Raw genomic sequence first — 12,814 nt, forward strand, 5'->3', positions numbered from 1 at the left:
GTCCCATCATGGTTCACTGTAGCCTCAAACTCCTAGGCTCAAATGAACCTTCCGCCTCGGCCTCCCATGTAACAGGGATGACAGTCACTCACCATCGTCGCAATGTTATTTTTGAGATGGAGTTCTGCTCTTGTTGCCCAGGGTGGAGTGCAACGGCACGATCTTGGCTCACCACAACCCCTGCCTCCTGGGTACAAGTGATTGTCCTGTGTCAGCCTCCCAAGTAGATGGGATTGCAGGTATGTGCCACCACACCTGGCTACTTTTTTTTGTGTTTAGTAGAGATGGGGTTTCACCATGTTAGGCTGGTTGAGAACTCCTGACTTCAGGTGGTTCACCTGCCTTGGCCTCCCAAAGTGCTGATATTTACAGGCATGTGCCACCACACCCAGCCCATCATGGCTAATTAAAAAAAATTTTTTTTTGTAGGGATGAGTCTTGCTATGTTGTCCAGGTGGTCTCGAACTCCTGGGCTTAAGCGATCCTCCAATCTTGGCCTCCCAAAGCACTGGGATTACAGGTGTGAGGCACCACCCCCAGTTGAAAGCTTACTTTGGATATAACTGACTTGAATTTTATTCTTGTGAGTTAATGATGATATTTTGTGTTGTCTACTTCTAAGCTGCAGACAGCCCTCATGAGGAGAATAAGATTTTCTCAGGTAATGAGTGAGAATGGTCTTTCCCTTCAACATATGGCAAAATAAAGGGGGCCATGGGAGAATCCTGGTGGTGGAAACCATTTTATTTTCATACATAGATTACAGCACAATTATGAAGAAACAGTCACAGGCAACTCACAATGCTACATTCAAATTATGCCAAGGTCCCACCATATTCATTTTGTCTGCTAGTTAATTTCTAAAAGAGCAGAGCAGAGCAACACATGAGTATATTAACACAGACTACAATGTGAATGAAGCCTCCTGGAGTTGTCCAAAATAGAAAACATACATAAAGATCTTCAAAATGCAGGTTGAAATGCAAATCCCAGCGAAAGGGAAAAACACTGCAGTGAAGCCCCGTGGCAATTACTTCCCTTCAAATGAGTTTGTGTGCCAGCTGGAGGGGATGACTGACAGAAGAAGAAGGCAAAATTCCTACAGGCGAAATTCAGAAAATGACAGGGGATGCTGGCCTCTGCTCTGGGCTTCTTTGGTGCGTCTACTTCAATTTAATTTATTAGCGCCATTAAGATTGTAAGTGAAGTAACTCTGGGTTGATCTTAGAAAAGCTGATTTTCTTTCTAGCATAGTATTTGTGGTGAGAACTATGCCAGATGGGAAAGGTGGTATGGAGCCTTTGACGAAGTCTCTACGGTAATCCTGACTAGTAAAGTGTAAAGACTTACCCACAGGTTACAGATTACATGAATTATATACAATGACTAACAGCAGATGATGAGACTGGGACATTTTAATTGTACAGTGTAACACTTTAGAGTGCTGGGAAATGTGGTACATCATTCCCTTTTTTCTCCACTCAGGAACTGATTATCTTGTTTCTTGTCCATGCATATTTAACTTAAATAACAAAACATTTTGAAGGTGGTTTGGCTAACCCAGAGGTAGTAAAAGACCTCAGAAGTGTTTTGGTTTCTATTACTGAAGAGGGGCTTAGTAATAACTGCAAGTCCATGTATATATGCAGCAGGTGGTAACAATCTCCAGAGCCGCTGACATATGCAGCAGAAAAGCACAAAGAACTTTGCATTTGTTATAATTTCTACTGCATTGTCAAGATACAGATAGAAAATACTGGCATTTACTGTGGGGAATCTTGGGACATGTCAGCTTATGTCCTGTGAGGCACTTGTACCGAAAACGAGTATCACAATTTTATTAAATGCTCATCATTTAACAGATGGCACAGAAAAAAAAAATGGCACATTCAAAAGATTAACTCAAGAATAGTTAATAAAGGCACTGTTTACAAACATGTTCACAATGAACGAAGCCCACCCCGTGGGCTGGGGAAGCACCAGCAGTAGTTACGTCTGAGGATCATGGAGAGGGAATGGGGCCAACTGAAACAAAGAGCTCTACCACCACAGATGGGGGTTTCCCAAAGGGGGCTGTATCCTTACGGGAACACAGAAACTGCCTAATCCACGGTCCAGGCAGGAGGAAGGGAAAGGTAATAATTTTCTTCTCCTCTCACGTGATCTCTTTCTGGTATCTCCCATTGTTAAAACCTATGAAGAAACCCCAGTGAAGCAGTCACTAGAAGACAGCCTCTGGGGGTGCAGAGCATAAAATGGGAGAAAAGGGATCTGAAGAAATAGGGGATACTCAGCACACATGCAGATCCACAGTACATACAATTTCTGTCAAGTACCTGCTACAAATTCAAGTTACCCTGAGCCCTGAAGGAATACGCTTCTGACTCAGATGATGCAGTCTATTGAGTTATATTTAAAAATTCACACAGGCTTGGTGTGGTGGCTCATGCCTGTAATCCCAGCACTATGGGAGGCCAAGGCAGGCAGATCACCTGAGGTCGAGAGTTCAAGACTAGCCTGACCAACATGGAGAAACCTCATTTCTACTAAAAATACAAAAATTAGCCGCGTGTGGTGGCACATGCCTGTAATCCTGGCTACTCAGGAGGCTGAGGCAAAAGAATTGCTTGAACCCAGGAGGTGGAGGTTGCGATGAGCCAAATTCGTGCCATTGCACTCCAGCCTGGGCAACAAGAGTGAAACTCCCTCTCGAAAAAATAGTAACAATAACCACATATAAGTGTTATTGTCATCATACTTTACTTCTAAGTATATCATAAACTCCAAATATGTTATCATTACTTTGGCTTTAAGCAGCCAATTCCCTTTTTAAAAGGTTTTAAAAAGAGAAAAGTATCTTTTGTATTTACCCACACATTCACCATTTTCAGAACTTCATTCTTTTGTACAGACCCAAACTTAAGCTTTGCATTATTTTCCTGCTGCCTTCAAACTTCCTTTAATGTTTCCTGAAGACAGGTCTACAGGTGATAAAATCACCTTTGATTTGGTTTGTCTGAAATAGTCTTTATTTTGCCTTCATTTTTGAAAATGTTTTTGGATGAAAACAGAATTATAGGTTGCAGGGTTTGTTCTTTCATTAAGTAATTTAGAGATAATACTCCATTGTCTCATAGCTTGCACAGTTCTCACCGGAAGTATGCGGCCATTCTTTGTTCAGGGGTACGTATTATCTTTTTTTCTCAAGGCGTTTTAAAATTATTCTGTTTATCAGTGTTTTTGAGGTGCACTGCTATGATATAAATTATATTTATTCTGCTTCAGGTCATTTGAGCTTCTTGAATATGTGGGGGTACTGTTTTCATCAGATTGGGACAATTTTTAGCCACTGTTTATTCAAATACTTCTTCACGCCTCTTTATTTTCTCCTCTCCTTCTGGGACTCCAGTTACACATACTTTACACCACTGTAACTGTTTTCCTATTCTAAGTCTTTTTTTTTTCTCTTTGTACATCATTTTGATAGTTTTTATTCTTACTCTTCAAGTTCACTGATTTTTTTCCTTCTTCTGTATTTAATCTCTCCACATGAGATTTTAACAGAATCAGAAGTTGTCTTCATCTCTGTAAGTTCCATTTGGGACATCAAAAGTATCTCTTTTTACCTCAGGTTTCATCAACCTTATGTTTTCCTCTATTTTATATTTATAATAGCTATTGTAATATCCTTGTCTACTAATCCCATCACCTCTGTCTTTTCTGGGTTTCTGTTGATTTTTCTCTGGGTTATAAGTCATATTTTCTTGCTTCTTTGTATGCCAGATGTTTCTTAGATGCCAGACATTATGGGTCCAGAGTAGCTTTTAATCTAGAGCTAATTAGTCTCACTACTAAAACCCTTCTGAGAATGCTACCTGATGCTCCATGTGTTAGAATTTGTTTCCACACTGGCTGCTGAGAACATGAGTTCCAGGAATTGTTCAGACTACTGCTTTCTAGTGCTTCTGTTCCTGGCCTCACTGGAAGTCAGTACTCAGCCAAAGGACTCAGGGAAATCCCAGCAGACTTCTAGAGCCCTGTTTCTAGGAAGATCCCATCTCTCCAGTACTTTCCCTTGCAAATTCTAGCTACTGTGGCCTTCCCAACTGCCAATCCTGTCTCTTCAGTTCAGCAACCTTACTGTTTCCCTTCCCTGAACTGCAACCTAGTAACTGCCACTAGGGAGTTGGCTGAGAAACCATGGTGCTCACCTCACTCTGTCTACACTTTCCTGGGGATCACGAATCTGTGCTTGTCATATATTTAAAAACCATTATATATTAATTATATAGCTTCTAGTTGTTTAAGGCAAGAGAGGTAGTCTGATCCTTGTTATTCCATCACAGCAGAAAGCAGAAGTCCTCACACCTAAGTCAATACAACTAACACTTAAAATTGACTGCTTTTTATAATAATTTATACATAAAGAACACCACTTCCTTACAGAACTATTTCAACAGCATCATGCTTGTCAAATTCTTTAAATTATTATGACTACTCTTCAGTATGAACCTCTAAAATAAAATTCAGTATTCCCTTTCTGTAGGCATTCTCAAGTGTACAGTGAGTACTCCTTTCTTGAAATCTTTCATTTGCTTGTTACAACAACAAGATTTTCTTCCTGGTTAGGTCTTCTAAACATTTAATAAGCTGACTTTTGACTAAAAGCTTCTGTACTATCACAATACTAATAAGGTTTTCACCTCAACAAGGCATCCAATATGTAACGAGTAGTGTCTTCTGACAGACAATTTTTTTACATTGTTTACTTTTTAAAAACTTCTCTCCTTTCTAAATTATGCTTAGTGACTCTTGACTCCTCAATTAAAGCTTTTCAATAGTGAATGCCTCAATAGGGTTTCTCTCCTATATGCATCCTCAAAAGGGTTAGAAAGTATGACATCTGATAACAATCTTTCTCCATTCACCAAACTCATGATTTTTATATTATATGATTTCTCTGATGTATCATAAGCTGTGACTTCCTGTTAAAGGTGGTCCCACATTCATTGCACCCATAGTATGTATCTCCTGTATGAATTCTCTGATGCCTCATAAGGTGTGACTTTCTAGTGAAAGACTTCCCACATTCGCCACATTTATATGGTCTCTCTCCCGTATGAATTCTCTGATGTATAATGAGCTGTGCCTTCTCAAAGAAAGCTTTTGCACAATCACCACATCCATAGGTTTTCTCTCCTGTATGATTTCTTTGATGCTTAATCAACTGCACTTTCTGAACAAATGCTTTCCCACATTCACTGCATTCATAGGGTTTCTCCCCTGTATGAATTCTCTGATGTCTAAGAAGTTGTGGCTTCCAGGCAAAAGCTTTCCTGCATTCACTACATTCAAAGGGTTTTTCTCCAGTATGGGTTCTCTGATGATGAATGAGACTTGACTTCTCACTGAAGGTTTTCCTGCATTCACTGCATTCATAGGGTTTCTCACCTGTATGTGTTCTCTGATGTGATATGAGGCTTGACTTCTGGGTGAAGGCTTTCCCACATTCACTGCATTCATAAGGCTTCTCCCCAGTGTGTGTTCTGTGATGTGTTAGGAGCTGGGACTTCCCGAAGAAGGTTTTCCCACATTGAATACATCCATATGGTTTCTCTCCTAAGTGAATTTTTTGATGTCTTATTAACTCTGACTTCTTAAAGAAGGCTTCTTCACAATCACTACATCGATAGTTCTTCACTCCTGTGTGAGTTATCTGATGTTTAATAAGCTGTGGTTTTCTGATAAAAGCTTCACCACATTCATTGCATTCATAGGGTTTCTCTCCTGTATGAATCCTCTGATGCCTAATGAGAAGTGAGTTCCTGCTGAAGGCTTTTTTACACTCACTACATGCATAAGGTTTCTTCCCTGTATGGGTCCTCTGATGAGTAATAAGCTGCGACTTCCAAAAGAAGGCTTTTCCACAGTCACTACATTTATAGGGTTTCTCTCCTGTATGCCTTCTCTGATGTGTAATGAGTTTTAATTTCTGGGAGAAAGCTTTCCCACAGTCACTGCAACTGTAGGGTTTCTCTATTGTGTGAGTTATCTGATGCCTTTTAAGCTGTGACTTCCTACTGAAGGCTTTTCCACAGTCACTGCATCCATAGGGTTTCTCCCCAGTATGAATTCTCTGATGTAAAATGAGCAGCGACTTCCTACTAAAAGCTTTTTGACATTCACTGCATCCATACGGTTTTTCTCCCGAATGAGTTCTTTGATGAATAGTAAGCAGTGACTTCTGCGAGAAGGCTTTTCCACATTCACTGCACTGATAGGGTTTCTCTCCTGTATGAGTTCTCTGGTGGATAATAAGTTGTGACTTCTTGTTAAAAAATCTGCCACATTCCATGCATAAATAGACTCCTGTATGTGTTATATGATTTGCAATGAGCCATGACTCTTTACTGCTGGTTCTTGTACATGTATTGCAATCACAGTGTTTTATTCCACCATGGGTTCTGTCAGGTTTGATACAGAATAATAATTTCTTACTGAGCTCATCAATTTTCTTTCTTTCATAGTTATTTTTGGAAATAAGCAAATCAAAAGGATGTTTCAGATTTTTTTCTCCCGTGCCACATGTATGGGATCTCATTCCTAAATGAACAAAGTTTATGCTTGACTTAAATATTTTTCCAAAAACACCATACTTACGGCCTCTCTCCGTACTTTTAAGGTTGTCTTGATTATCTTGGAGCCATGTTTTGGGATTATCTAGCCAGACTTCTAAAAAGAGAAAAAATGAACCATACTGTGTAATTCCTTCAATTATTGTGCTTATTGCATAAAGCTTCTGAAATGGCACCATAATCCCAATTTTAAAAAAATTCCTCAAATGCCCGGGCGCGGTGGCTCACGCCTATAATCCCAGCACTTTGGGAGGCCGAGGCGGGTGGATCACGAGGTCAAGAGATCGAGACCATCCTCGTCAACATGGTGAAACCCCGTCTCTACTAAAAATACAAAAATTCAGCTGGGCATGGTGGCGTGTGCCTGTAATCCCAGCTACTCAGGAGGCTGAGGCAGGAGAATTGCCTGAACCCAGGAAGCGGAGGTTGCGGTGAGCCGAGATCGCGCCATTGCACTCCAGCCTGGGTAACAAGAGTGAAACTCCGTCTCAAAAAAAAAAAAAAAAAAAAAAATTCCTCAAATGTGTAGTCACCGGGCATTGACAATTTTAACAGAAAAGAAAATGAATTTTTAAATTACAAATGTTTAAACACATGAACTTTTAAATAAGAAATATTAAATATACTCAAGGAACAGTGATCATGAGATGATGGAGCAATTTCCAATCAAACACTGAGGTGATTAGTTTACTTTTTCAACAATAATCTATGATTATCTACTATGTGTCCAGAACTTACTTAGTAGCAGAAGCTCAGAGAAGAAGAAAGGTAAGTACATCACCATCAGAAAGCTTTGCAATGTGGTTAAGAATGTGAATAATAAGAACATAAAAAAGCAACATTAGTATATACTGTTGAATGGTATAATAGAAAAAGGGATATAATGCAGAATGTACAATATCAACTTTATACCTGAAAGATGAGAAACATTAATTTTTGTACTATTGTTGCATCTATAAAGTATTCTAGACAGAGTTTCGCTCTTGTTACCCAGGCTGGAGTGCAATGGTGCGATCTCGGCTCACCACAACCTCCGCCTCCTGGGTTCAGTCAATTCTCCTGCCTCAGCCTCCCGAGTAGCTGGGATTACAGGCACGCGCCACCACGCCCAGCTAATTTTTGTATTTTTAGTAGAGACGGGGTTTCACCATGTTGACGAGGATGGTCTTGATCTCTTGACCTCGTGATCCACCTGCCTCGGCCTCCCAAAGTGCTGGGATTACAGGCTTGAGCCACCGCGCCTGGCCATCTATTATAAAGTATTCTTATTCAAGATCATTACTTATATCAGTGATGTTAATAACTTCATCATTATCACTAAAACTTCCTTTTGGAATTATCCAAGAGTTCTGCAGAGCTCAGCATCAACACTTTTATTTTATTTTATTTTATTTTATTTTATTTATTTATTTATTTATTTTTGAGACGGAGTTTCGCTTGTTGCCCAGGCTGGAGTGCAATGGCCCGATCTCAGCTCACCGCAACCTCCGCCTTCTGGGTTCAGGCAATTCTCCTGCCTCAGCCTCCCGAGTAACTGGGACTACAGGCACGTGCCACCATGCCCAGCTAATTTTTTGTATTTTTAGTAGCGACGGGGTTTCACCATGTTGACCAGGATGGTCTCGATCTCTTGACCTCGTGATCCACTTGCCTTGGCCTCCCAAAGTGCTGGGATTACAGGCTTGAGCCACCGCGCCCGGCCTCAACACTTTTATTTAACTTCCTCACATTCATCCCCCTTTAATTGGATCTATAATTGAATCTATTAAGTATATATTGTATCTATATGTAATGCTATCATTGGAAATTACTCCTAATCACAATAATTTTTTGTATAGTAGGACAGGTTTCTTTTTATCCAGTGAGTACAACTGTTTGTGATTTCTACAAGAGTATTTATTGAATATTTTAAAAGTTTATTTACTTTACTTTTGGGTTATATTCTTTATGAACAATTGTAGGGTAATATTCTCAGGAAGTACTGGGCAAGATGAAAAGATCTAGCGTGGTCTCAAATATAAAACAAGGCTGGGCCTGGTGGCAGCTCACACCTATAATCCCAGCAGTTTGGGAAGCTGAGGTGGGAGGACTGCCTGAGCCCAGGAGTTCAAGACCAGCCAGGCAACATAAGGAGAACCTGTCTCTAGAAATTTTTTTTTTTTTTTTTCTAAAATTAGCCACATGTGGTGGTGCACACCTAAAGTCCCAGCTACTTAAGAGGCAGAGACGGTGGATCACTGGAGCCTCAGAGGTCAAGGCTGCAGTGAGATGTGACCGCATCACTGCACTCCGGCCCAGGAGACAGAGTAAGACACGGGCTCAAAAAATAAAAAGTAAAAAAAACGCTACTCTTTTCTAAGGAGGAAAATGCCTGATCCAATTCTCAGACATCAGAATTTCAGATGAAGCAGGCTGGTTGCAGTGACTAATCCCTGTAATCCCAGCACTCTGGGAGGCTGAGGTGGGTGGATCACATGACCCCAGGAGTTCAAGACCAGCCTGGGCAACATGGTGAAACCCCATCTCTACCAAAATACAAAAATTAGCTTAGTGTGGTGGTGCACGCCTGTAATCCCAGCTACTTGGGAGGCTGAGGTTGGGGAGATCACTTGAGCCCAGGAGGCAGAGGTTGTGGTTGTGTGAGCTGAGAGTGCATCACTGCATTCCAGCCTCGGTGACTGAGTGAGACCCCATATCAAAAAGAAAATAGAGGCTGGGTACAGTGGCTCACGCCTGTAATCCTAGCACTTTGGAAGGCCGAGGTGGGTGGGTTGCGTAAGCTCAGGAATTCAAGACCGGCCTGGGCAACATGGTGAAACCCCATCTCTACCAAAATACAAAAATTAGCTTAGTGTGGTGGTGCACACCTGTAATCCCAGCTACTTGGGAGGCTGAGATAGAACTGCTTGAACCTGGGAGGCAGAACTTGCAGTGAGCCAAGATCAAGATCGTGCCACTGCACTGCAGCCTGGGCAGCAGACCAAGACTCCAGCTCAAAAAAAAATTTTTTTTTCAGAGGAAGCACAGACTGCTGATATGGAAAATTAAAACAAGACTCAGTGTTTTGAGCATAAACAAAGATGACAATACTATTCATTGAGATGAAAACGACTATGCAAAGAAGTCTGGAGATCAAAAGCAAGAGTCATATGTAGACAAGTATGAGATCCACTTGATAAGTTTACAGAAAATTATTTTATAAGATGTGGGAACAAAAAAAAAGCAATAATTTTAAATGAAAAATCACATCGAGATGAGATTAAAAATATGTCTATCCAGGCTGGGCACGATGGCTCACGCCTGTAATCCCAGCACTTTGGGAGGCCGACACAGGCAGATCACAAGGTCAGGAGATCAAGACCATCCTGGCCAATCTGGTGAAACCCCGTCTCTACTAAAAGTATAGAAATTAGCTGGGTGTGGTGGTGCGCACCTGTAGTCCCAGCTACTCGGGAGGTTGAGGCAGGAGAACTGCTTGAATCCAGGAGGTGGAGGTTGCAGTGAGCTGAGATCGTGCCACTGCACTCCAGCCTGTGCGACAGAGTGAGTCACTATCTCAAAAAAAAAAAAAAAGTAAAAATAAAAATATGTCTATCTAAATTAATTAAATGATAAACAATAATAAATAGCGTGTGTGTAGACTTAACTGTAATATTTTATTACTACTAATAAACTACTACTAGAGACAGGACATCGCTGTGTTGCCCAGGAAGTGCAGAGGTGAGGTGATACTTCACTGCAGATGCAAACTCCCAGGCTCGTGAGCCTTCTGCCTTAGTCATGCACGTTGCTGAGACTGCAGCTGTGTGCCACCATGCCTGGCTAATTTTTAATTTTTTTTTTTTTGGTAGAGATGGGGTCTTGCTATGTTGCCCAGGCTGGCCTCTTAACTCCTGGCCTCAAGCAATACTTCTGCCTTGGCCTTCCAAAGCACTGGGATTACAGGCATGAGCCACCATGTCACATGCACCAAAATGTCATTTTGATGGCACTCTAACAAATACCCTTTATTTCTTTCCTTCATAGCACTTATCAAATAGGTAATCCTCTCCTACTTCTGTTTCTCTGTAGAATGCAAACTGAATGAGGGCAGGAAACAGATTTGTACTGTTCGCTAATATACCCCCACTGCACAGCACAACAAATTCTCAGTATATGTAGGATAAGTATTACTCACTTACCATTGAGCTTCTAAAGTACCTTTCTGTATCATTCTGTTGATAATTAATTTTGCACTTTAACACAAATGCTGCATGTTCAAATACTGAATTGCTGAATACTTTATGGTTTTATATTATCTTCTAAATTAAAATCCTGTGCTCCTACAAAGTTATTTCATGACTCTTATTTCCTTTCAGTTCTTCTCATTCCATGTGAGAAGTGGTTCTAAATTAATAGGGGAACATAAAATCTATCTTTACAGCTTTTCCAAACTACATATACTCAGAGCTAGAAAGCAATGTGAATGGTGCCTAGACATCTGTAATGTGAAATATTTCCCTGCTGTGCATTAAGGCTCCCTCCTGTAATCCCAGCACTTTGGGAGGCCAAGGCAGGAGGATCATTTGAGCCCAGAGTTTGAGACCAACCTGCGCAACATAGTGAGATCCTATCTCTCCAAAAACAAAAAAAAACAAAAAAAAATTTTTTTTTAATTAGCTGGGTGTAGTGGTAGTCTCAGCTGCTTGGGAGGCTGAAGTGGAAGGAACTCGTAAGCCCAGACAGGTCAAGGCTGCAGTGAGCTGTGACTGTGCCACTGTACTCCAGCCTGGGTGACAAAGTAAGGCCTTGCCTCAAAAAATAAAAATAAATATTTCCCAAGGTAGATGCTTAGATGGAAACTTTTCTACTGAAGTGACATCTGGTAAATAAGGCCCCTCCTTATCTGGCTCCATAATAACCAATTTTTAAAAATCAAATAAGTGCATACCACAAATTCCACAGAGAACACAGACTATGTTACTTGCTATCTCTCTTATGGGGAAAAAAACCTTAGGACCTAGTTGTTTTAGCAATTTCAGATAATGTCTTATCAGGCCTGAGTTACTATATTATGGGTGCTAAGTGGGTAGAGATTTCAGAAAAATCTGTGAGTTAAGGAACATTCATGGGAGTTGAAAAAAAAAAAAGGCTCACAGTGAAGTCTACCTTAGGAAAAGTATACCATAATCAAAGGCACAGGTGCAGAGAAAAATTTCAGAAGACTAGTGTGTAAAAATCTAGTTCAACTGGAGTTATTAATGACGTTTGGGCACAGAAAAATAACTGGATAGATAAAACGTTCCCATACCATGAGGTTCTTCAACATAAACGGAGATTATCACTCAGCAGGTAATGGGGAACTTAAACCCACCTGACTATTTGATGTGATAAGAGAGAAGCTTTAGAGAAGTTAAACATCAAATGTACCAGAAAGATGCATTGGGAATTGACTTGAAAATTCTTAGTCTGTACTGAGGAAGGTAAGAAGCAAAATCTCCTTACTATATTTAAGGTAGTGGGTTTTTTTTTTGAGTGTGTCTTTGTTTTTTAGAGACAAGGTCTCACTCTGTTGCCTAGCACACTCATGGCTCACTGCAGATTCCACCTCCTGGGTTCAAGCAATCTTCCCACCTCAGTCTCCCAAGTAGCTGGCACACACCACCATATTTGGCTAAGTTAGTAGTAGTAGCAGACATGGGGTCTTGCTTTGTTGCCCAGGTTGGTCTCAAACTCCTGGCCTTAAGCGACTGTGGTGCCTTGCCCTCCCCTCAGCCCCAAAAGCATGAGGATTACAGACAGGCATGAGGTACTCTGCCTGGCCTAGACTTTCATTCTATATCAGTGGGTTCATCTTCTACTCTCTGTGGGTTTAAAACAGCAATATATCAAATGAGAGGAAGAGGAGAAAAATAATAAACGTTTCAAGTTTAAATAAACTCAAAGGTAATCAGTGTTACCTAAAACAAGAAAAAATCATAAATTCATATAGAGAGTCTTGACCAAGAAAGCAGAGTTCTAAATGGTCAGCCATCCATGCCAGTGAATAAGAGGGATACATTTCATCATAAATTCCATGTAGAAAAGATACATCCTGCCAGGCGTGGTGGCTCAAGCCTATAATCCCAGCACTTTGGGAGGCCGAGGCGGGTGGATCACGAGGTCAAGAGATCGAGACCATCCTGGTCAACATGGTGAAA

At 40.8% G+C, this 12,814-nt stretch overlaps 1 protein-coding gene across 4 annotated transcripts in view; it reads right to left on the reverse strand.

The window, feature by feature from the left end:
- Window positions 1-723: 723 nt before the first annotated feature.
- Window positions 724-12,814, reverse strand: part of ZNF605 (zinc finger protein 605) — a 32,899-nt gene continuing 20,808 nt past the window's right edge. For 3 of the 4 annotated variants that reach the window (XM_037733159.1, XM_037733160.1, XM_017513634.2), the window contains one exon: window positions 3,109-6,732. In XM_037733159.1, the coding sequence (XP_037589087.1) occupies window positions 4,943-6,732 (1,790 nt within the window). In that variant the 3' untranslated portion in view covers window positions 3,109-4,942. Of the gene's footprint in view, window positions 2,194-3,108; window positions 6,733-12,814 lie in introns of those variants that run through there. The other variant, XM_037733161.1, reaches the window with a different exon arrangement.

The sequence above is a fragment of the Cebus imitator genome, unplaced genomic scaffold (assembly GCF_001604975.1).
Source record: "Cebus imitator isolate Cc_AM_T3 unplaced genomic scaffold, Cebus_imitator-1.0 Scaffold497, whole genome shotgun sequence".
NCBI lineage: Eukaryota > Metazoa > Chordata > Mammalia > Primates > Cebidae > Cebus > Cebus imitator.